At 49.1% G+C, this 22,669-nt stretch overlaps 7 protein-coding genes across 7 annotated transcripts; 6 read left to right on the forward strand and 1 right to left on the reverse strand.

Annotated features, from left to right (window-relative positions):
• The first annotated feature begins 54 nt into the window (after positions 1 to 54).
• On the forward strand, positions 55 to 3,299 carry HD556DRAFT_1366717 (glycosyltransferase family 39 protein). The gene is made up of 9 exons (XM_041302822.1): positions 55 to 450; positions 505 to 809; positions 861 to 969; positions 1,024 to 1,186; positions 1,239 to 1,422; positions 1,476 to 2,045; positions 2,097 to 2,420; positions 2,469 to 2,799; positions 2,852 to 3,299. Exons 1-9 carry the CDS (start codon positions 275 to 277, stop codon positions 2,937 to 2,939), a joined length of 2,250 nt encoding a protein of 749 aa, XP_041161140.1. The 5' UTR covers positions 55 to 274; the 3' UTR covers positions 2,940 to 3,299.
• On the forward strand, positions 3,300 to 6,053 carry HD556DRAFT_1366725 (uncharacterized protein). The gene is made up of 12 exons (XM_041302823.1): positions 3,300 to 3,584; positions 3,638 to 3,771; positions 3,821 to 3,911; positions 3,970 to 4,322; positions 4,378 to 4,489; positions 4,538 to 4,565; positions 4,617 to 4,649; positions 4,699 to 4,869; positions 4,920 to 5,376; positions 5,426 to 5,464; positions 5,515 to 5,753; positions 5,809 to 6,053. The coding sequence occupies exons 1-12, from the start codon at positions 3,404 to 3,406 to the stop codon at positions 5,966 to 5,968; spliced, it is 1,998 nt and encodes a 665-aa protein (XP_041161141.1). The 5' UTR covers positions 3,300 to 3,403; the 3' UTR covers positions 5,969 to 6,053.
• On the forward strand, positions 6,049 to 8,794 carry HD556DRAFT_399296 (Vps5 C terminal like-domain-containing protein). The gene is made up of 10 exons (XM_041310497.1): positions 6,049 to 6,916; positions 6,967 to 7,098; positions 7,152 to 7,424; positions 7,477 to 7,575; positions 7,629 to 7,722; positions 7,776 to 7,946; positions 7,994 to 8,028; positions 8,081 to 8,230; positions 8,278 to 8,430; positions 8,481 to 8,794. Exons 1-10 carry the CDS (start codon positions 6,128 to 6,130, stop codon positions 8,562 to 8,564), a joined length of 1,980 nt encoding a protein of 659 aa, XP_041161142.1. The 5' UTR covers positions 6,049 to 6,127; the 3' UTR covers positions 8,565 to 8,794.
• A 632-nt stretch (positions 8,795 to 9,426) lies between these two features.
• On the forward strand, positions 9,427 to 13,001 carry HD556DRAFT_1366742 (E1-E2 ATPase-domain-containing protein). The gene is made up of 4 exons (XM_041302824.1): positions 9,427 to 9,861; positions 9,911 to 10,030; positions 10,079 to 12,223; positions 12,284 to 13,001. The coding sequence occupies exons 1-4, from the start codon at positions 9,679 to 9,681 to the stop codon at positions 12,791 to 12,793; spliced, it is 2,958 nt and encodes a 985-aa protein (XP_041161143.1). The 5' UTR covers positions 9,427 to 9,678; the 3' UTR covers positions 12,794 to 13,001.
• A 1,029-nt stretch (positions 13,002 to 14,030) lies between these two features.
• HD556DRAFT_1442525 (heterokaryon incompatibility protein-domain-containing protein) lies at positions 14,031 to 15,910 on the forward strand (the record flags this gene model as incomplete). The annotated part of the gene is made up of 3 exons (XM_041306464.1): positions 14,031 to 14,066; positions 14,122 to 15,251; positions 15,304 to 15,910. 3 exons carry the CDS (start codon positions 14,031 to 14,033, stop codon positions 15,908 to 15,910), a joined length of 1,773 nt encoding a protein of 590 aa, XP_041161144.1.
• Positions 15,911 to 16,384: 474 nt separating this feature from the next.
• On the forward strand, positions 16,385 to 17,463 carry HD556DRAFT_1235981 (uncharacterized protein; the record flags this gene model as incomplete). Its single annotated transcript, XM_041297791.1, is given in 3 exon segments — positions 16,385 to 16,844; positions 16,904 to 17,328; positions 17,347 to 17,463. 3 exon segments carry the CDS (start codon positions 16,385 to 16,387, stop codon positions 17,461 to 17,463), a joined length of 1,002 nt encoding a protein of 333 aa, XP_041161145.1.
• Positions 17,464 to 17,650: 187 nt separating this feature from the next.
• Positions 17,651 to 21,791, reverse strand: HD556DRAFT_399655 (uncharacterized protein). The gene is made up of 5 exons (XM_041310498.1): positions 21,168 to 21,791; positions 20,972 to 21,107; positions 19,265 to 20,923; positions 18,132 to 19,213; positions 17,651 to 18,078 (listed from the first exon to the last, which is right to left on the reverse strand). Exons 1-5 carry the CDS (start codon positions 21,609 to 21,611, stop codon positions 17,956 to 17,958), a joined length of 3,444 nt encoding a protein of 1,147 aa, XP_041161146.1. The 5' UTR covers positions 21,612 to 21,791; the 3' UTR covers positions 17,651 to 17,955.
• Between the last annotated feature and the right edge of the window lie 878 nt (positions 21,792 to 22,669).

Consider the following 22,669-nt stretch of genomic DNA (forward strand, 5'->3'; position numbering starts at 1 on the left):
GGCTAGTAACTCAAATCCGTCGAGCCATGCGTGGAAATCAGGGGCCCAATACGAAGTACACGTGACAACTGTGGCTATGCTGCCAACAACAACTTCAGACTCTCTATAACTTAACGTTGACAATCAAGACGTCCGTGTCAACGTTTCAACCTTCCACCGCGATGGCGAGTCCTTCAAGACCACGTCAGAGAATAAAGGTTACCCCTGCTTCAACCGCTGGCAACTACGACCAGGATGATGATGACCACGTACACGCTATATATCAAAGTCCTGTATGTTACTCACTGTTCCAGTCTTCAATGTCCAACTCTTTCTCGTTATACAGAACTCCCGCAGTGCATTTGAACGGGTTTTAGATACTCCACAAGCAAGTGCTGCGATGGTGGGTGTGTTGACGGCGATAGCATTTGCGCTTCGTTTTTACAAAATAAATCAACCAGACCAAGTTGTGTAAGTACCAAGTTATAATTCCTGGCTCTGGTCCCTAACCTGATACGCACATAGCTTTGATGAGGTGCACTTCGGAAAGTTTGCCTCCTTCTATATCACTCGCGAGTATTATTTCGACGTGCACCCTCCTTTCGCGAAACTATTATTCGGACTCACTGGCTGGTTCGTCGGGTTTGACGGTCACTTCACATTCGAGAACATCGGGGATAGCTATACTGACAATCATGTACCATATGTTGGCATGCGTGCTTTACCCGCGATTCTTGGAAGTCTTACGGTCCCCGTGGTTTACGCAATAATGAAGGAAACTGGCTACTCTACTATTATCGCTGCCTTTTCCGCCTGTATCATTCTCTTTGGTAAGCGCAAGCTTAGTGAACCTACTGCTTGCGTCTAACACGTCTCCACAGACAACGCTCACATTGCACAGTCACGGTTAATTCTCTTGGACGCGACATTGGTCCTCTTCATGTCACTTACAATCTATTCATATGTTCGATTCCGCAAACTCCGTTACTGGTGCGCTATAACTGTTTTCTGAGGTATCGTGATGTGACACATTCTCTATGCTAGGGAATTCACTGTTGAATGGTGGAGCTGGTTGATCGCTACTGGCTTTTTCATGGCTTGCACCTGGGGCGCGAAAGTAAACGGTATCCTGACTGTAGCCACTATTGGCATCGCTGTTTTAGTTGACCTGTGGGATATATTGGACCATAAGAAGGGTTTTACAATGGTAGGCTCCATCTTACTGTTGTCTTGCGCATGTCGCTTACCACTATCTCAAGGAACATTTCTGGAAGCACTTCATGGCAAGAGCAGTAGGCCTGATCGTCGTCCCCTTCATCATCTACCTATCATTCTTCTACGTGCATTTCGCCGTTCTTACGCGTTCCGGAACTGGTGACTCTTTCATGAGCCCCGCATTCCAGGAGACTCTCATTGGCAATGAACTGTTGATGAATAGCCAAGGCATGGGGCAACCTGCATCGAGTTTTCCTTTCAACTAAATGTAGTGTTTGCAGAGCTTCGTTACTTCGACGTTGTCACCATGAAACACAAGGATACAAAGGTTTACTTGCACTCGCATCCCGACCACTACCCTCTGCAGTACGACGATGGTCGCATCAGTAGTCAAGGACAACAAGTCACCGGTTATGGACATGATGATATCAATAACCACTGGCAGATCATCCCCACAAAAGCCCTTCCCGAGGCCGGCCGCGGTCGCGTTGTCCGCCACGAAGATGTCATCCAACTTTTGCACATCAGCACACAAACACTCTTACTTACGCACGACGTCGCTTCCCCGCTTATGCCAACAAACCAGGAATTCACTACATGGCCCAAGGATGATCACTCACGACACAATGATACCTTGTTCTACTTGAACATTATTGACGCGGACTCTGAGGATCCATGGAAGAGCAAATCGAGCTACTTCAGGCTTGTTCATGGTCCCACCAGGGTGTCCATGTGGACCCATTCTAAACAGTTACCAGAATGGGCTTTCAAGCAACAAGAGATCAACGGTAACAAGAACCCCACAGAGAAAAGCGCTACTTGGTTCGTCGACCAGGTAATCTCGACTGAAAGTCAGTAGATTTTCATGAGGTGTATTTGGTTATATTGACCCTTTAAATTAGGTCCCGAAGGTCTCTCTGGCGAACAAGTTCCGAAGGAACCTAAGAAAATCAGCTTCTTCAGGAAGTTTGCCGAGCTGCAGTTGTTGATGCTCCAGCACAATGCGGGACTCACTTCATCACACCCCTATGCTAGCGGTCCGATCAACTGGCCTTTCCTCATCAGCGGGATCAGTTTCTGGACAGAAAACGACGCTCAAAAACAGATCTATCTCATTGGTAACATCGTTGGCTGGTGGACGTGCGTCATCGCACTGTCCATCTATGTTGGTATCATGGGTGCTGACCTGCTTGCCCGTCGTCGTGGCATTGAACCCATTCCTGAGGGTAGGTGACACTTGTTCTAAGGGAATAATGAATTGACTTTTGGTTTAGCTGCCCGTGGCCGCCTATGGAACTCCGCTGGATTCTTCCTTCTGATCTGGGCCATACACTACCTTCCCTTCTTCCTTATGAGTCGACAGCTTTTCATCCACCACTATCTCCCATCGCATCTTGCTTCTGCACTCCTTGCCGGCTCTGTCCTTAGCTTCATCCTTTCGGATACGGTCAATTACCCGATTAGTATCGTAGGACGTTGGACGAAATTGCGCAAATCGGAGTACGCCGATCTTGGGATGAAAGGGCCTGTGGTGGTGGGTGTATTCACATTCATCTTGTTTTTGATGTTCGTATACATGGCACCATTAACATATGGTACGCCTGGGTAAGTGGTGATTTGAGTTCTTGCAACCGAGCGTCACTGATGCGTCATTCAGGCTTGATGGAGAGACTGTCAACGCGAAGCGCTTGTTGTCATCGTGGACGTTACACTTCGCAGCAAAGGAGACCGCTGAAGTATCGTGAGACAGAGCTAGGGATAATTGAATGGCGTGACACACGACGGGATTTTGTACAAAGTAGATGATAATCCATTTGGACATTCGATTGCTCTATGGCTTGGACCGCTTGTCACTTATGTTAGGCTATTAATCATGCGAAATTTGCGGGCTCTGGCCGACAAAAGGAGATAAGGCGCTACTCGATAGTTTTTGTCCTCTGACTGCTCGTGGATGCCGCCTGTGCTGGCGAGTTGCTTGTGAATACGTTAGATGTAGTGCGTGGATCATACTTAGCTTCCGCCTGGACAGGTTGGAAATTTCAATCATTACAAGATTATTGGCCCAGCAGTTGATAGATATCGTTGCTGCAAACATGCGGCAGCCTTGTTTGGTGACCTTGACCGCTTGAGATTCTCAAGATAGTTCATTCATTTCTACACTTAACTGTTGAGTCCGCATAACGATCACCTTCAATTTGCCGCAGCCAAGATGTTCAACGCACCGCGGCCAGCCCAGCGATATGCTTCCGCGCCTGTCAACGGTCTTGGAGGTAGTTTCGTCGACGAGAACCCGCTGGCTGCCTCAATTTATGACGATCCGTGGAGCGCTGCACCATCACCTTCCCCGCAACCCATACCAAGTGTGACGTCTGCTCTTAGCTCGGTATTAGGTGCGAATTGAAACAAATTTTCTGGCTGCGTCTGACTAGTGATGGTTGGACAGCGGAAGCGACTGTCCCAGATTCATATTACAGGGCATTTGCCGTCGTAGATACAACAAACTCTGGAGAGACATCCGTAAATGCACTGTCTCGTGTTTTGTCGACGTCTGGATTGCCTGCAACGACAGTAGAAAAAGTGAGTGACGCAGTTAGCGGTGGGACAAATGGTGCTCATCCTATATCAGATCGTGAACCTCGTAAGCTCTCGATCAAGGGTGTCCAAGCTAGAATTCTTCGTGGCTCTTGCATTATTAGCCCTTGCTCAGTCCGGCAAAGGTGCGAGATTCGTTTATTCAACCATAAGTTACATTAATATATAAGTGGGCTCGGGTAGACACCAGCGTGGAACAAGTCGCTGCCCGCGCTGCAGAAAACAGTTTACCCGAACCATTTCTCCACCTCGATACCTTACAACCGAGCACCTCTGCTCTCTCTTCTCCCTACCCAACCTACAGGCAGGCCACTCTGGACCCGTGGAGCGTATCACGATTTGGGAGCAATGGGGGAGGGTCTGACTTTGCTGCCCCTCGCAGTGCAACGACGATCAATGGTGGAGCTGCATCAAGTTTGGCGGGGTCTGGGTTGCCGAGGGAGTGGTGGAAGACACAAGAAACTGTGGATGTGACTATCCAAGGGCAGCAGGGATTCATCCTGAATCGGTATACGGTGTACGAGATTAACACTGAAGTGAGAGGACACTCATCTATCCCTTCCCAACACACTAATATTGTATGGTGCCTAGCACGGTGCACCTGTTCATCGTCGGTATTCAGAGTTTGCGTTTTTATGGGACTGCTTGGTGCGGCGATACCCTTTCCGTCTGTTACCTGCCCTTCCGCCCAAGCGTGTGCAGCGTAAGCTCTGTGTTTTGTTATCTTTGGTTTGACTCATGTGTATCGAAGCCGACGCTGCGTTTATTGAGCAACGAAGGTGTGGAAACATGGTGCTTGCTGGTCAGGACATCTGAAATGTTTGTAACAGGAAAGGTCTTGCGAGGTTTCTGAATGCTGTGATGTATGCGACTGCCACTCTCATCTGGTATACTTGATTGAAGGTTGTTCAGAAACCATCCAGTGATCAAGGAGGACGGTCTCCTTGCGACGTTCCTTTCGGAACCATCCTTCGAGAACTGGCGAAAGCACACTGCCGTATCTCTGGAAGAAGAATCCGTCAGCAAACATGTTGACAGGATAGAAGAAATCACCGTCCCGAGTGACCTCGAAGACAAACTGGCGTATGTGCGACATATTCATTATCTCAACCGTCCACTGAAGAGTTTTGAAGTTTCGTGCGGGGGAAGATCGGTCCATTAATAGAGCAGTGGCAGAGAATATGCGTATTGGCAGAACGCATAATAAAGAGACGCGAATCAGCTGCGGTACGGATCCCTCCAAGTCTCAGGCGCACCTATTTACCAGCTCACTTCACTTTCCCTTTCCTCTCCCCCCATCATCCTTCTTTGGATGACCATGATCATGATCATATACCTGGACCCGCTTCGTCAACAACGTCGTTGGCTGCTTCTTTGTCAATGTTGTCCTCGCGCACCGCACCTTCCGACGACCTTGAATCGGATGATCAGGCAGACTTGGCGCGGCTGACCAATGCGCTGAGGGCCGTCGTTGAAGTGAACGAACGGTGTTGGAGGGGGGATGAGTGCGAATTATGTGATGGCGTGCGACAAGGGATTGCACACGTTGCTTCCCATACACAACGGCAATCTGATTTGCTGGAACAACGAGTCAGTGTATTGCTCTAACTAGTTCTGCTTATTGAACACTTCACTTCAGACGAATGCATTGCTCTACTCGACATTGGAAGCGCTGAAGGTAAGCGAATCGCCAGCTGGTTGTTGATGCGTTTATTTTCAATGGTGCAGAGTCAAAGGGATCTGTATATTGCGATGCGAGATCTGTTCATCCGCCGTGACCGTCTCTCTGTCGATAATGTCGACCGGTTGAAGAAACGAGTTGATTCGAATTCGATGAAACTCGAAGGTATAAAGGCTGCTTTGAAGGACGGCTGGCAGGATGACGCCGATCGAATTATTGGTTTGATAGAGAAAGACCAAGCGACAATCGCTACACTCTTGAACCGAAGAGTGTTTATTCGTGCTTCGTGAGTATTTTGCGACTGTCATCTGCCATTTTTTGTGGTTGTTAATGCTCTCTAGGATGTGGCATGAGCTTCGTGTGGTGCTGCATAATAAGGAGAATGCTTTGCTCAGCCAGTTAGTGCAGAATCTGGCTCATGATGAGCAAGCTTTCGTCAGTAGTGTGCTTGCTGATTGGGTATCTCTTGGAAATGCTGTTGAGGAGATGCCATATGAGTAGGACACTTATGATGTGGATATATCTTGTCACTGTATCATATAGACTTTGTGTGATTACATGCTTGGGTACTCGTTTTAGCGCGCTAAAACTTGATCAACTACTATATGTGCTCAAACTCCAAGGCCCGCCACCCATATTCAGTCCTTCACATTTCATTCCATGGACAGTTTTGATGATCTTCTCGCACCCTCTCGGAACGTCCTCGAAGAAAATCCATTTGAAGACCCATTCGCTAAACGTTCTTCTTCGCCAGACCCATGGTCTAGCTTCTCCCATACTGAGCCAGGGCCAACGCATCATGATATCGACTACTACAAGACCGGCTTCGAGGATGAACCAGTACGCAGTACTAGTGCAACGCCTACGACTGCGTCATATGTAACAGGCGACCACGGGCACAGCGACCAGAACAGCCTGATTGCAGCTGACCCACTAGATGCGGCTGCAGTGACTGCTGAGGACCATGATGATGAACACAGTACAGCGCCGACAGACATTGCTTCCCCACGTACACCTGGCTTCAGCACATATGCATCTAGCGTGGAAGAGCATGCAACAACTTCCGTCTCCGAACCTACATCAGAATCGCCCGTTCCTCATGATGAGGAGCCAGTCGGGGCAGTAACACCTCCTCACCAGGAGTCATCCCCACCCCTCACTACAACTATTCCTTCTACCAAAATTATCACACATTTCGACAGCCCAGAGCGTGCTGTTATCTCGCCACTGGAGCGGAGTTTCTCTCCAGTAGTTGATCAAACCTTTGCAAGCGTTGCATTGGAAGCGGAATCTCATCGAGGTTGGCAGTCTGACTGGGGAGCGAATGATCCATTGCCACCTGTTCATTTGCCTGTCGCAAATACTACAGCCGATGAGGAAGACGACGATGACAAGCCGATTGGCCAATCAGCTAAATTCAAGGGCATAGACAGGATTAACTCTCCACAGGTGGGTGTCTGCCCAATGGATTATGAACTGCTGTATATATCGTGCAGCAGTTAGCAACTTCACCTGCTTCTACTGGGAGCAGAAGCGATTCATCAGCTCCTATCTTCGTCATTTCGGTCGATGATCCTCAGCGCGTGGGTGATCCCATTCGGGCGTTCACCATGTATACTGTGCATACACGAGTGAGCTGCTTTTGTTTCGTGCTGCTGATAATATCACTCAAGGAGCTTCCTAGACAACCTCTCCGTTTTTCCAGAAGTCGACATTTTCTGTGCTACGTCGGTATTCAGACTTCCTATGGCTATACGAAACCCTTTCAGCGAACAATCCGGGTGTCATTGTCCCTCCTGTACCAGAGAAAAGTCCATTTGGGCGTTTCGATGAGACATTTGTACAACAGCGACGACTGGCTCTCGAGAAATGTATCCAAAAGATTGTCAATCACCCAGTGCTGGCAAAGGACCCTGACCTCAAGCTTTTCCTCGAAAGTGACACTTTCTCCTTAGACGTGCGTTATGCGATCATGCTGCTTGAGTTTCCTTGGCTTGAGCGATATACAGATCAAACACAGGAAAGCCGAGCTTTCGCACGAAAGGGGAGGACTCATGGCATCTATCGGCCAAACCTTGACGGGTCCGCGGTTCCATGAAACTGATGAGGTTCGTCACGAGGCCTGTTTATCACGACGCATGTTGAGTTCGCATTCCTGCAGTGGTTTGATAGACAACGTGCATATCTGGATGGTCTCGAATCACAGCTGCGTGGTTTAGTAAAATCAATAGAAATCGTTGCGAAGCAACGAGCCGGTGTGTCTTTGTCTTTCGATATGTTGCCGGTACATTGTTTGATTGCCTTGCAGAATTGGCTGCTGCAACTGGGGAGTTCGCCACTGCGATCACTGATCTGTCACTCTCAGACATTGGAAAGCAACTGGAGCAATTCTTGGCTGCCATGGCTGACGTCCAGCGGAAGGCTGAGGAGGTTCAGACCATTCAGTCGCAACAGGACATAATGACCCTTTTAGCTACCGGTAAGTCTACTGTTTTACCTTTCTAGCATTAATTAATTGGTCTGGAGCGGACGAATATTCAAGGTTGATCAACTCTGTTCGTGTAGGTCACTGGACGTCCTTCATACGTCGTTCCACCTGACTCTGTTTTCCAGATGGCCTTCAACTCTCGCACGCGAACGTACACTGCATGGCAAAATGCTGATTCTGACGTCCGCCGTGTCAAACAAAATCATGAACGACTTCGAGCTCAAGGTCGTCTCCCCACGGATCGGATGAGCCACATCGTTAGCCAAATATCAGAGGTGTGATCGTTTCATTTTTTGTCCTGCACATTCTTACGGTTGGTCAGGCTGAACGTCGAGCTCTGGACGCCAAGCACGAATTTGATCAGTGCTCAAAGCTGATCAAATCTGAAATGGCAAGATTTGAGCAGGAGCGCGTGGATGATTTCAAGATATCTTTGCAATCTTTCCTTGACGGGATGATATCCAGACAGAAAGAGGTATGTGCTGTAATATGACGCCTTAAATGGAGACCTCAATACTGTCGTAGCTCATTACTACATGGGAGAACTACCAACAACTTCTCCTGAAACGTGTTGCTGCTTCCGACGGGAGTAAAGTTTCACAGTCATAGCATGTATCGTTTGCGGATATACTTTGTGTGTCGTACGTCGGGTGTTTTTGTGGTCGTGCCGTATAAAGCTCGGAGATTCTCGGCTTCTTTCGATTCGTCTTTGCTGATCTGGGAGACTGGGAAGATGAAATACTCGGTCGACTTCTAGCTCTCGCGGATCCGGATCCGGATACATAATACAAAGATTGTACCATATTACCACAGGCACCATCATGACTATCAATCGGTGGCAAACTGTAAGGGTCCCATGAAGAACAGGAGTCAGTGTCAGCTCTGCAAAAATAGACAAGTTAGATAGATACATTTTGTGCGTTAGAAATGAAAGATCCCACATATTATTGAATGATTCATAACTGGCACCAGGCGCACGGTGAACCACAATAAGCTATGGAAAAGCGGCAGTTCTGGTGTTGAAGAGAACACGAAACAGGAAGTAATAGAGAACTTTCGGACTGATGCATGAACTTGCCAGCGAGAAAATGTGCCATTATCCTGGATCCACTCACATACCTGACATCGCTCATTGACAGCACCGCTGAAAGGATCCCACGAAACTTGAACCGAAAACGGGGTGCTGGGTATCCTAGCATCGACAGTGCCCGATACCGATTAAAATGGTATCGCTGCCAAGGAGAGAGGGTCACAGCTCTTCGAAGGAATGCAGGCAATATTAATTTTCAACACCAACTTAAGCCCGCGATTTCACTGCACGATTGTGCAAAACTGAAAGATTCATCGAGGACAACCTACATAGTTCAGGCGTCCAGGCACTGTCGGATAAGGTGAGAAAGAGGTATGTAAGGGGCTTCGCGGCCTCCGAGTCCAGCGGTTAGAATGATGACGTAAGACATATAGACCTACGTGTGCCTCATACTAAAATGCGGTGAATACTGCAACAGCTCGGCCGGTCTCCTTTACAAAGCCTTCCTTCGCTCGCTGATTGAGCCTCAAAGCTGGCCTATAAGTAATCCCATCGCCATCGTAGTGCTGGCGCCCACTTTCTCTTCTCTAAAATACTACGTACACCAACCGAGAACGGTTCCGAACTTCCAGCCAGGCGTAGTGCACCAGGCGTTGCATATATAAATATTTGCCCTTCGCGGCTATCTGAAGCATGTCCATCATATCTGGCATTGTGTCAAGCGTCTTGGAAAGGGCGAAGCCCGTAGCTCTTGGAAATGTCGAACTTCCTCTCATGGAAGGTGAGGCGCTGGCAGTCACCAAGGTGGATGACAACGGTAGCTTTGGAAAATGTGAACTACGAATAGAAGGCATGACATGTGGTTCATGTGTAGAGGTAAGCTCCTCTCATACCGATGCATTATACATGTACTCATGGGTTGTAGTCTATTGAAGGCATGCTCAGGTCGCAAGCCGGCATACATTCCATCAAAGTTGCACTTCTTGCCGAAAGAGGTGTGGTCGAGTATGACCCCTCAGTATGGACACCAGAGAAGATTGTCAATGTTAGTCCGTCGCTGACGCATCAGGCGCATGCTAATCATTATTGGCAGGAAATTTCAGACATAGGATTTGATGCCACTGAAATACCAATAGCGCGGTCTGATATGATCACACTGCGCATATATGGCATGACATGTGGTTCGTGCACATCGACTGTAGAAACGGGGCTGCGTGGGATGTCAGGGGTGATTAGTGTTGCAGTCTCACTTACCACCGAGACAGCCAAGATAGAGTTTGAACCAAGTCTCGTTGGCCCTCGGGAAATGGTCGAACGCATGGAAGATATGGGTTTCGATGCAATATTGTCAGATCAAGAGGACGCGACGCAAAAACAATCACTTGCCCGAACAAAAGAGATCCAAGAGTGGGCCAGTCGCTTCAAATGGGCGCTCACATTCGCCGTCCCAGTATTTTTCGTCAGTATGATCGCTATGCACATACCATTCCTTCGACCCCTCGTCGGTTTTAATCTATTCAACGGTATCTATCTCGGTGATCTTATTTCTCTTGGCCTTACGACTCCTGCACAATTCTGGGTCGGTCGGAAGTTCTATCGCAATGCGTTTAAGGCACTCAAACATGGTACCGCGACCATGGACGTCTTGGTTATGCTCGGAACCTCTGCGGCTTATTTTTATTCATCATTTGCCTTACTCTTTGCGGCGTTCAACACCACGCCTGACTACCGGCCTTTCATTTTCTTCGACACAAGTACTATGCTCATCATGTTCGTATCCCTCGGGCGTTATCTCGAGAACCGCGCAAAGGGAAAGACAAGTGCTGCTCTGACAGATCTCATGGCCCTCGCGCCCACCATGGCCACAATCTACACGGATTCTCCAACATGCACGCAAGAGAAACGCATTCCTACGGAGCTGGTGCAAGTGGGGGATACTGTCAAACTTGTTCCCGGAGACAAAGTGCCCGCTGACGGGACGGTTATTCGAGGATCATCCACCGTGGATGAAAGCGCCGTCACTGGTGAACCGGTTCCGGCTTTGAAACAACCTGGAGACAGCGTCATTGGGGGCACTGTCAATGGCCTTGGGACTTTCGACATGCTCGTGACACGTGCGGGCAAAGACACGGCGCTTGCACAAATCGTCAAACTCGTCGAAGAGGCACAGACGTCCAAAGCACCAATTCAAACATTTGCGGATCGTGTTGCAGGCTTCTTTGTTCCCGCCGTCATCTCGCTCGCAGTATTCACATTTGCTACGTGGATGGTGATTTCAAATGTCATTAGCGAGGATGCGCTCCCAGCTATGTTCCACCGCCATGGCGCAAGCCGGTTAGCAGTTTGTTTGCAGATGTGCATATCAGTGGTGGTGGTCGCATGCCCGTGTGCTCTAGGATTGAGTACGCCGACTGCCATCATGGTTGGCACGGGTGTGGGTGCAAAGAACCAGATCTTTATCAAAGGTGGCAGGGCACTTGAAGCTAGTCGGTCGATCAAACGGATTGTGCTGGACAAAACAGGCACCGTCACGCAGGGGAAACTCACTGTTGCGGGTATGACATGGATGCCCCCGCACAATTCCTCTGAACTCTTACCTGATGACAACGTCGGCTCTCGATCTCTGTCGTTCAAATGTGCTGATGGCATTACTACGCGCGCAACTGTCATAGCAATGGTCGCTGCGACGGAGGGCAAGTCTGAGCATCCTCTGGCGAAAGCTATCGCCGCTCATGGCAAGAGTCTACTTGCCAGTGCTGATGTCCAATCACCAGCATTGGACATCAAGTCTTTCGAGAGCGTGACTGGCGCTGGTGTGAAAGCTCTCATCTCATCATCTGGTTCCAATTATACTTTATACATTGGAAATGCACGGTTTATCGCGCAATCCAATGTTGTACAACTGCCTTCCATTTTGACGAATTACGAGGCTCAAGAGACCAAGCTCGGTCGCACCGTAATCTTCGTTTCTTCGTCGCGGGCATCTTCTGCTCCGTTGCCTTTGCTTGCAGTTTCTTTATCGGACGCCCCCAAGCCCTCGTCTGCGCAGGCAGTCAAGGCACTACAGAGCATGGGCATTGAGGTGAACATGATGACCGGTGACGGGATGGTCACAGCTCTGGCGGTTGCCAAGCAAGTGGGGATCAAGTCCGATGGTGTCTGGGCCAACATGAGTCCCAAAGGCAAGGCGTCCCTTGTAACCGATCTCATCAAGCAGGGCAATGGCGGTGTAGCAATGGCATGTGTCTCTACTTTGTTCGGATGACTTGAATTTGACCTGTGCATCTTATCCTTTCAGGTCGGTGATGGCATCAATGACTCACCCGCCCTTGTGGCTGCCACAGTCGGCATCGCCCTCTCCTCAGGGACCTCCGTAGCTATAGAAGCTGCCGACATCGTTCTCATGCGTTCTGATCTTCTCGACGTCGTCGCTGCGCTATACCTTTCGCGCAGTATCTTCTCGACGATCCGACGAAATCTTGTCTGGGCGTGTATATATAATGTACTTGGAATTCCGCTTGCGATGGGCGTGTTCTTACCCTTTGGGTTGTACATGCATCCGATGCTGGCAGGTGCCGCAATGGCGTTTTCGTCGGTGAGCGTAGTGACGAGTTCCCTGATGCTGCGATGGTGGCGACGGCCAGTGTTGAGCGTGATGCCCGGGGAGATGGTTCCTGGGGAGACATTGTTCGAGAGCGGGATGAATGTGATGGACGATATGTGGGATTCGGTGAAGGGATTGGTGAGGAGGCGGAGGGTGGATGAGGGGTATAGCCAGCTTTCGATGGAAATGTCGGATAGTGTTTGAGTAAGATAGTTGGATAACTTGAAAGTTTGGTTGTATGTGTACTATTTGATGTTGACTTGATGTATACCTAGTGTAGTGACTACCTATTACTAAGTTAGAGACTGAGGCAAATAATCGTTACCGACTGAAACGCACTATGCATCAGAAAGCAGTCGTGCCTTCATGATGGGGGTGGTCATTTCTGACTCCAACAAATATTGTCATGTCTTCTGAATTCATGTACAGTACTTGCCATGTTAACTGCATAGCTATACGTCAACGTTACTGGCTCCAGCTGACTCGGAGCTGTCAACTCCGGTGTCGCGACGTGGTCTGTTTATAATATCATAAGCGGCTTACATCCTTTCCTTAACACATGAGACACAGTCAGAAAGTTCTATGGACAGATTCAGATGCGATAGTGAGTGTATTGTATGTCCCCCAATTATTTGAGCAGTATCATATCACGGACTCTTATCATATTCAAGTTTGGAGGTTTGGCAGGTCTGAGGTGGTCGAGCCAAGGCGCAGTAAACCGGTAAGTTTTTGCTGGGGATTATGATATATAACGATATACTATGACGATATCTTCTTCTCACAGGTTCTCTGATGGGCCAAAGTGACCCTAATTGTCACTATGGTATCGCTGAACCTGCCCAGCCCGAGAGTGGCCCAAGACACCCTCTGGCACGACGATTCTGACTTACTTCAAATTCATACTGGTGCCAAGTACTACGCTGTTGTGCATTTCTGTGCATCATATCGCTCAACGTGGTGAAAACGAATGACATTCGATGCACAGGCGCCGTCAGCAGATAGGCCGTGAGCACTAGTCACGGCCGGCCCACCCGGTGACCCTGCAATCTCCGGGTCCATTGACGCAATGTGCTACAAGTTTGACATTGCCCTTCCCCCGATTATCATAGTGTAGTATGAATCTACTCATGCCGGTTTTCTACAAGTATACTTGAAGGTACTTAATCCCGAAGCTACGAGTTAGACGCGGGTGCTCTCAAGCCAGAAATAGTATATCTGTTAACCCAATGCTTTGCAGGGTATCAGCTTATCAGGTGATATCACACTATTAAGGGTTCAAGGTCCATCTGCTACCAGCCGCCACACGTTCCTGCGCACCTGAAAGGAGTCATCGTCAACTTACGAAAGGTATGATCAATTGTTCCCATTTAGTACGAGTTCCTCGGGGCAACAACTTATTGCCTGCTTCTTCTGTTGACTTCCACAACCTTGTTCACTACAGATGTTTCGGATCCCAGATGGACAATCTTCTGTAGAGGTAATCCTTGTTCCTTGTACACGATACATGACCTGACATATAAATTGAATTGCAGAGTTTTTATACCGCACGGGGTGACGGAGAAGACGACCTTCCACCTGGAAGCGTGAGCAAACAGCAAGTCAAGCAGGCAATTCAAGATATCGCAGATTCAATACTTCGTGACATGCCCCTCCGGTTGCTGAATACCGAAGATGGAAAAATCTATGCTCGCTCCGCTCTCATCACGAAATTCGAAGAGTCAAATATATTTCGCTGGCTTCTCCACCTCACAACCACCAGGTCTGCTCTGGAAGAAAAGCAGTACATCCTTAAAGTGGTCAAACCCTTCTTTGAATATACCATGCTCTCTCACAGGTGGGAGGGCGACGAACCTGGCTTCAGAGATATCCCGCAAGAGGGGGTCTATACACTTTCTACATCGAGATTCGACAAAGTTCGTAATCTCTGCGACAAGGCGCGCAGTCGTGGATTTCGCTGGACATGGATCGACACATGCTGCATTGATCAGGGGAGCAGCGCCGAAGTACAGAAGTCCATCTCGTCCATGTTCTCATGGTATCGCGGGTCGGCACTGACGATCATCTACCTCTCTGATGTCGTGGAATCCAGCAATCAAGCACTTTTACTGAGCGAGTGGTTCCGGAGAGGTTGGACTCTTCAGGAACTGCTTGCCGCCAAGGTCATTCGGCTCTACAAGAAGGACTGGACTCCATTTTCCCCAGAATCCAACCACAAGAACGTTGCTGAGATCCTGGTTGCGTTAGAATCTGCAACTGGGATACAGAGAAGTTACCTCAAGTTCTATTCCCCAAGTGTCGAGCACCCTCGAATGAAGCTTAGATGGGCTCGGAATAGAGTGACCAAGGAGAAGGAAGACGAAGCGTATTGCTTGATGGGAATCTTCGGATTCACTATGTCAGTTACCTACGGAGAGGGTGATCAGGCATTCTCTCGACTTTTGATGGAGATCATGAGGCGCACGGGAGATGCGACTCTCCTCGACTGGATTGGGCAGCCTTCCACTTTGAACACTTGCCTTCCTTCCTCCCCGAGTTGTTTCTCGAACGCTCCTTTCGCAACTATGGAAATGTGTTTCGACACCCTCCCTCACCCTGTTTTGAGCTTTGCGTTGGCTGCTCAGGTCGTCTATGTGTTTAAAAAGGCTATCCGCAGGGCAAGAAAGTGAGATTTTTCAATTTAAGTACGTGTTCGTGCTTACACGCCTCATGTTCAGCTCGTCTCGTGTCCGGAATGGTCCTAACACAGGTCAGGAGCTAAGCGTTGAGATGTCCGACGACGATGGCGCACCACGCATTGCAAAGACCACAAGCAGTCAGAGCATTTTTTCGCTCGGACGGTCTACAAGCTTTCCGTTTGAAGGGAGCGAGATGATACCCCTTGCCAGACTGCTTGAGAAGCCCCCACGGCCATACACTCTTAACGCTGAAATTCACATTACTGTGCCGTGCTTTGTGCATGAAGTACTGTCGCTTTACTTCACACCGGTCTCGGGGTCATACTCTTGTTGTGCAGATGGCATCCGACCATTCAGTCTTGTCACCTCCGAGAATTTGGAAATATTTACACCTGACCACCATTCCTCATCTCGTTATCTGCTGGCACGAACCTGGGATCCACGACTGTCTTATGACTCTTCACATGTATACCACATTACCATGCCGCTGCTTCGTCAACGACTCAAGAACCAATTCTTTGCGATCCTGCTAGAACGTCTTCGCGATGGCCGGTTCAGAAGAGTATTCACAGGAGAACGTATTGTTGCGGAGCTTGAGCGATTTCCCCCGCAAACGTACGGAGTACGGTTTCTTCATCTTCAGTGATGCAATGGTGTGTTCTATCCCTTGGTGCGTCGTCAAAGTCTTCGCATCCATGAATTACTCTGGTATATCCAAGCTAATCATTATTTCTAATTATAAACTGATACATATCTAAACATTTCACTGAAAACTCACTCTGTTCATTGTATCATTACTGACATACATAAGATATCATCAGTTTGCCTGGAAGCCGCGTTTATCATGTTTATCATTTGTACGATGTTTTGTAGTTAGCGAGTACACTGGACATTCGACCGCTTTTACTTACACATGAGGCGCTATCTGGGCCCCGGCGCCGCATCCGCCCCCCGGAAAACCTGATCACAGATAGTAACTAGCAAGTGCGCGCGGCTTCAAGGAGAAAGGCACGAGGCTTTCTGGTGCCTTTTCTAGTAGGCCACCTAGTAGATCGAATAACGAACAACTTCACTACGAGACGTAAGGGTAATATCTCACGATTAACGGTATTCTGTCTCCATGTCAGCCATTGGAAGCGTATTCTTGGGAGATTTCCAGCGACATCGTATAATATCTTCCACACCTCCACCGTCATCACCTCCGCCCAGCCAACTCGGACATCAAATGAGTGTTGGATCTGTCTCACAATTTCTCGAGGAACTCGTAGAACCTTTGGATGATGTCCAGTCAGAGCTGTCTGATGAACAGCCGACTCCGGCTGCTGTGACGCCTTTAGCACAACTCGAACCGTCAACCGCACCTCCCGTCATAGATCCCATCCTATCGCTGGAGCTGAGACTCCGATGGCTGGAAGCGCTGATTCTAGGCGTGCGGCAGGATGCGCGGGATCGTAAAGGGAAGGACAAAGTACCAGAGCTCAAGCACGGTGAAACCCTCATTCGCTTAGCCGAGGACGTACAACAGCGCCTCGACAACGTCATACAATCCAATGATGGCCTTCAGAGATTCATGAGCAAATGTAAGGTCACCAAAACACGCCTTTCGTCACGTTTCTGACGCGTTTATCCTCTACTATAGATGACCTACACGCCCATCTACTAACTGCAGCATTCGCTCTGTCAGGGGTGCTCCCTGGGCCAGCCCCGGCATACGAAAACATGTCCCCAGAAGAACTTGAAGCGCTCCTGGTAGAGATGGAACTAGAAATTCGAGCTGCAGATAGGGACATGCGCGAGATCGAAATGCTAGAACAGAAAGGCGTCACAGCAGCTGGAAAACTCGCAGGTCCGTCGTGTAGACTCACACTGATCGTTCACCGAGATTCTCATCTCCGATTGTCTTTAGATTATGAAACCTTGCAGCCTCGTTTGGACGCGCTTTTGGAAGCGCATCAGGAGGATATTAGATTGGCTGCGTCGTTAGAGAAACGAATAGCAGCTCTTGTCGACAGACATGCTACTCATGTGTGTATTCGTTCGTACATCTTCAACCAGTTTTCGCAAGTTGACTTGTTCTTTTAGGTGGATGCGCTCTCCGAACTTTTCGTGGCATGGGATGACGTCCTCACCGAAACCGAAAATAAAGTCACAAAACTCGAACGTGATCGCGAAGAGCGCCAACGACTAGGTTATGAATAGACACTAACAGCCCACCTCCACGCCATGATAATTCCATCATACATAGGTACTTTACGCTCATTATAATGAACAGGAGAATGATGATAAAAAAGCTTTATTCCTTCCTACATAATCAAACAACTACATTACTCCCATCTCTTGGGCCAGGAATAAAAGAAAAGTGGGAGTGGATATATAATGAGAAGTCACAGTTAAGTAAATAACACGCGGAAATAAAAATTTAGGAACATCCAGGAAGAGAGGATTCATAAAGCGCATCCCTCGACATAAAGACGAGACCGCGGGAGGTTACATTAAGAGGGTCCGGAGCTGGGTGATACTTAAGGACAAGGACAAGGAAGGACAGTGGCACAAGGGAAGGAACGTGATGGGGTTGAAACCACGCTGGCATAACAGAACGAGAAAGCATGAACACAAATAAGATAGGGTAGCCAGTCGAGGGGCATAATGAAAAAGAGAAAAGAAAGAGATGATGTCTTGGGGCAGGGGGTATCAGTCGCGCGCTACCCAATCGGTACTCCGAGAAACCAGTTCTATGGAGTTGTCAATGGTCCAGAACAGGCGTTCTGTGGCACTGCGTCCACTCCAACTTTTCTGGTCACGCAATATCATAGCCTATGACCCACAGTCAGTCCTATTGTTAGATCTTCAAAAAAACATGCACGCACCTGCTGTGCACCAAAATTCCGCTGGTCATGTGCAAACAGCTCGACATTTTCTTCTAAAGCCTCTGCCAAAATCTGAAGGTCTTGGAGTATAGCCTGCATCGCACGCACCGCAGCAAGAGTGAGGACATCCTTGCGGTTGCGCATCGTCGTGCCTTCGGTATTGGGCGGAGGAAGTGTTTTGGAGATGCTCTGCAGCACAGTGTGCAAGATGCGTTTGGTCTCGTTCATGATCTTCTGGGCTTGAGGGTAGTTCTTCCTCGAAACGAGGACAAGAGCGCGCGTGATCATGTCAGATGCGAGAAGTTCCATTCTGCGCCGGACAATTACTGGATCTGATGGTTTGACTGGCTTGGGAGAGATAGTGGTAGCTTGAGGAAGGAGAGTGATTGTCAAGAGGACAGGATGGGCGAGGCGTGAAACTTGTTTCGATGCGCTGGGATCATAGAAAGACCCGTCAACCTCGAACACCGGAACCTCATCAATCATCCGGTCCATCATGCCGTCCACGAGATCAGTACCATCGTCAATGGTTGTAGAATCAAGACCCATGCTCTGCACGAACTGATCCGTGGCATTGAGCGCCCGATTACCGTTGTGCGCAGAAGGACGGCGAATCTCAGTATTGTCGAGCTCACACTCGATAAGCATCTCTTTGCATTCACCATAGCGAAGCTCGCCAACGTCAATGTCAACGTTGTGGCCATCCGTAGAGAGGATGGATGAAGGCCCGCCAGAGACCTTGCGAATGCGGAAGCGCTGACCGTCGACGATCTTCATGTGCAGCTTCATGTTGAGTAGGCCAATGGACATCATGCCGCCGACACAGCCAGCAAGACAGCTACGGAGGTCATACCAGTCCTTGACAAAGGTGTATGTCCCGCTGGTGTGGTTCGACATCAGCCAAAGCGAAGCAGGGTCGTGGGAGCGACCATAGCCAAACGAGTGAATGGGCATATTTGCAGCTTCGGCACGGGCAAGAACAAGATCCATCTGTGCACGTCGCGTGCTATCAGCAGCATCGCTCACCAAGACCATTCCCGAGATAGGATTGCGAGTTTTGCGCTGAAGTACAACATCGAGACCTTCAAGACATATGGTCAGCAGGAAGTAAAAATGAACAGCTGACCACTAACCATGGTTAACCGCAGTCACAACGTCCGTCTTCTCCTCTTTGGATGCTCTCACCAAGAACTCGTCATCTTGTCCCTCATCCGGACGTCCAATTTCATCAATGAATTTGGACAGCCTTCCTCGGCTGAGCGCCTTACCAACGCAAAGGTACGGTGTCTTGCGCACACGCCCGCCAGGTCCTACTTCAAAAGTTACAAGACTCAACCGGTCCTTGGTTCCGAGAGAAGCGAGGATAAAGTCCAGTGATGCCTTGATGACCCGGAGCTTAAGCGCCGCAGTGCTGCGGGCAGCACTCGGTGGAGGAAGCGATACGATAAGAATGAGATCAATTGCCGTATGTGGGAGGGGAGCAAGTGAATTGGAAGGTCCAGTAGATACATGTGGTGCGACCAAGCCTGAAGGATGCGTCTCATAGTGCGAAAGTACATCCTCCTCACCGAGGGGTTGGAGTCTGGTTTGCATTTGTCTAGATTGAGGTTGCGGCGTGGAACCATGGGAGGTCGACGAGGACATGGTGGAGCGTGAGGAACCCTGGAGTAGACTATCGACTGTACTTGGTGATGTGGACGCAGTGCTCCCGCTGAGCATCCGCGCAGCCTTTCCTGAATCCCCGAACTCATCCATGTCCAGGCCACGGTCGATGGACGGCTGCGGCGGCGATGCTTGATTTTGGAAGGCATTTACCAGGCCCTGGATCTGACTCTTCCACGCATCCATGGAAGAGCGGTCTTTGAAAACGAGGATGAAGGAGTCGAGTCGCTCATCTTCCATTTCGATGGTGATGCTCATTTCCCCGCTTGTGCTCGCGGTAATCCGCTTGATATGTCGTACATAAATGCGACCCTTGAGGCGCAGGACACCCTTGTTGGACTGGTTGCTTAACCCTGACACAGAAGTTGAGGCATCGTTGAAGGCTGGGGACGACAGGAACCGGCCAAGAGACCGCTTTTTCTCCTCTACAACGCAAATGATGGCCTCCTTAAAGAGGTACACGAAAAACTCCCGCACAAGGGCATCTCGGCGGACGGACAGCATGTCATACATTTGCAGGGGGCCAAGGCCAGACAATGCGTGGCCCTTCCAATCTATTATCCGGTTGCGCAAATCCTCAACGATAGCATTGAAAGGTGACGATTCTTCACCCTCTTCCTCCGCTGGTGGGCCTGGCCTGTGATAGGAAGACTCGGCATTGGTAGATGACCATGGCTCGGTATATGAATCATAACGCTGAGTTTGGGATGGATGTCGCGAGGTATCATTTTGTCTTTGGGACGGATGAGGCAGCTCTGTTACGGTATCATTTCGTGTGAGCGTATGAGCACTGCGAGAACCGTATGCATCAGCCATGACAGGACCCGGAACATGAGCCGTTCCACGCCTGGCAGGTAACTCGATTACAACAATGCAGGTCAAAGGTTGACAAGCTTCGCCATTCCGAGTGATAGAAGAAAATTCGGGGCGGACTTGGATGGAAGGTGCGACGATGTAGTGTGATTCGCTGGGGGTTGATTTGACTGAGACGGCGTGGTCTATTGGATCGTCATCTGTGGGGTCATAGGGTTGTTGAGGTACTGGGCTGTGGTGAGAGCGTGAGCCTTGATCCCGCCCGGGATATACTGCAGGGTTATGAGGATTGCCCATGCCAGTCAGAGCGGCGAGTTCTGTAGCATAGTGAAGTTAATGGATGATTTGTGTCTAGCGTGACTCACTATTGTTTCTGCTACTGTCTCCGTCGCCAATTTTCATGGGTCGTCTGCAAACACCGCAGACGCCAAGATTTGATTTGCGAGGCACTGCAGAGCGAGATTGCGCTGGAGGAGGGCCATATACAGCGGTAAAGCATGCCTATGGTAAGACGAACGGGAGTGTGATGGACTGAGATGCTACGATAAGAAAAGAACTGACCTCATGAAGAGAGTGACCACACTCTGGTACTACATGGGGCTTTTCTCCGGGAAGTCTGAAGCTGAAGCTCAAGGGTTCCAGGCATACAGGACATTCTTGTTCGTCATCGACATGTTCATTGTTTGATACAACAGGTAAAGGAGGCATTGCGGCGTATGGATGAGGGCTGTGACTATCTGTGGCGGATGCGTTGGAAGCTGAATAGGAAGAGCGGAGAGAATTCGAGGATAGCGAGCGATCCGGTGGTTTGCGCTGGAAAACAGATTGTAAACCTTTAAATGCAGAGCTCTTTGTAGGTTTTGGCAAATTCGTCGGTAATGGATAAGCAGAAGTAGGAGAGAGATGATGATGATGATGTGAGTGATGGAGGTCCAAAGTTGGATGGCCAATTAATTGATTGCGCGGAGACCGGGCTGACGAAGGGGACGCTGGTGGTTGCTTCATTACGGGTTAGAGAGTGTGTGTATCGTCGTCAAAGACAGCGAGCTCGACGTTGTCGTCGACAAGTGATGCTAAAGTAGCGCTGAAAGGAGAAAGAGAGGGTATAACTTTGGTATGACCGTGTGGTATGAGTCGATGTCGTGACTGTTGACGTTCAAAGACCCTTTCTCGACCGTCGGCGCCGAAGCCTTACTCGTTTCCTTCGTTGACGGGACTAAACGTACAGCTAAGCCTAGGCTAGTAATCAATTTTTTTACTCAGTCTCATCTTTCGGCATTTGTTTCTACGTTATCCGAATTTCATGCAACGACCCTTGTATTTAGCGCAAACTGTGCTCGGCCCTACAAGTTGCTGTGCAATGTCTTAACTGCTACACAATACAAGCCAGATGATGATTACAAGAGTTTCATCATCAATCGTCGATGCCAGCGATGCTTGAAGCTGTGGCATAGCCGCATAGGTCCATGTAGGTCCCTAATAACTTAACCGCGAGACTTTTTCATTTCTCACCCTGGGCCAGGCTTCGCATCCGATTCAGATACAGCGTGTGAATCTCAATGTATCTTTGTATTTCTGGAAAAACTTCATTTGCTCAAACATATATCGACCTCGGATATAAACGTTTTGGGGTGCAGGGGAGACTAGGTAAGGGAGACTAGTACAGCTGATCTTGTAATTTACCCACGCGGCTCCGAGAATCACAAGGCAAGAAAGAAGTGTGTCCAAGCTCACGTATACTACGAACCTGCAGTAGAACCTCAGGGCTTCAAATCGCTTCCATTTTCTTGAATCGAGACTGTTTTGCAACGTGGATAAAGAGACACAATTTCCAAAAGACGTCGACTTGGCGATGGGCGATCGAGTTGGTTTCACTAATTTCTATGTAGTCATGAGGACGCAAATTTGGAAGGAATCATCTACAGCTCACCTCATCAAATGCATTAACACGGGCCACCACCAAACGTATCGGGTCATGGAATTCGCCATATTGATAGTCTTATTATTTTATCCAGCCTCGGCGATATGTTCTGACTCTCCTAGTGGTTGGCCTACTGTTTGTA

This window comes from Suillus plorans (genome assembly GCF_016647745.1).
Source record: "Suillus plorans strain S12 chromosome Unknown HD556scaffold_23, whole genome shotgun sequence".
Classification (NCBI taxonomy): Eukaryota; Fungi; Basidiomycota; class Agaricomycetes; order Boletales; family Suillaceae; genus Suillus; species Suillus plorans.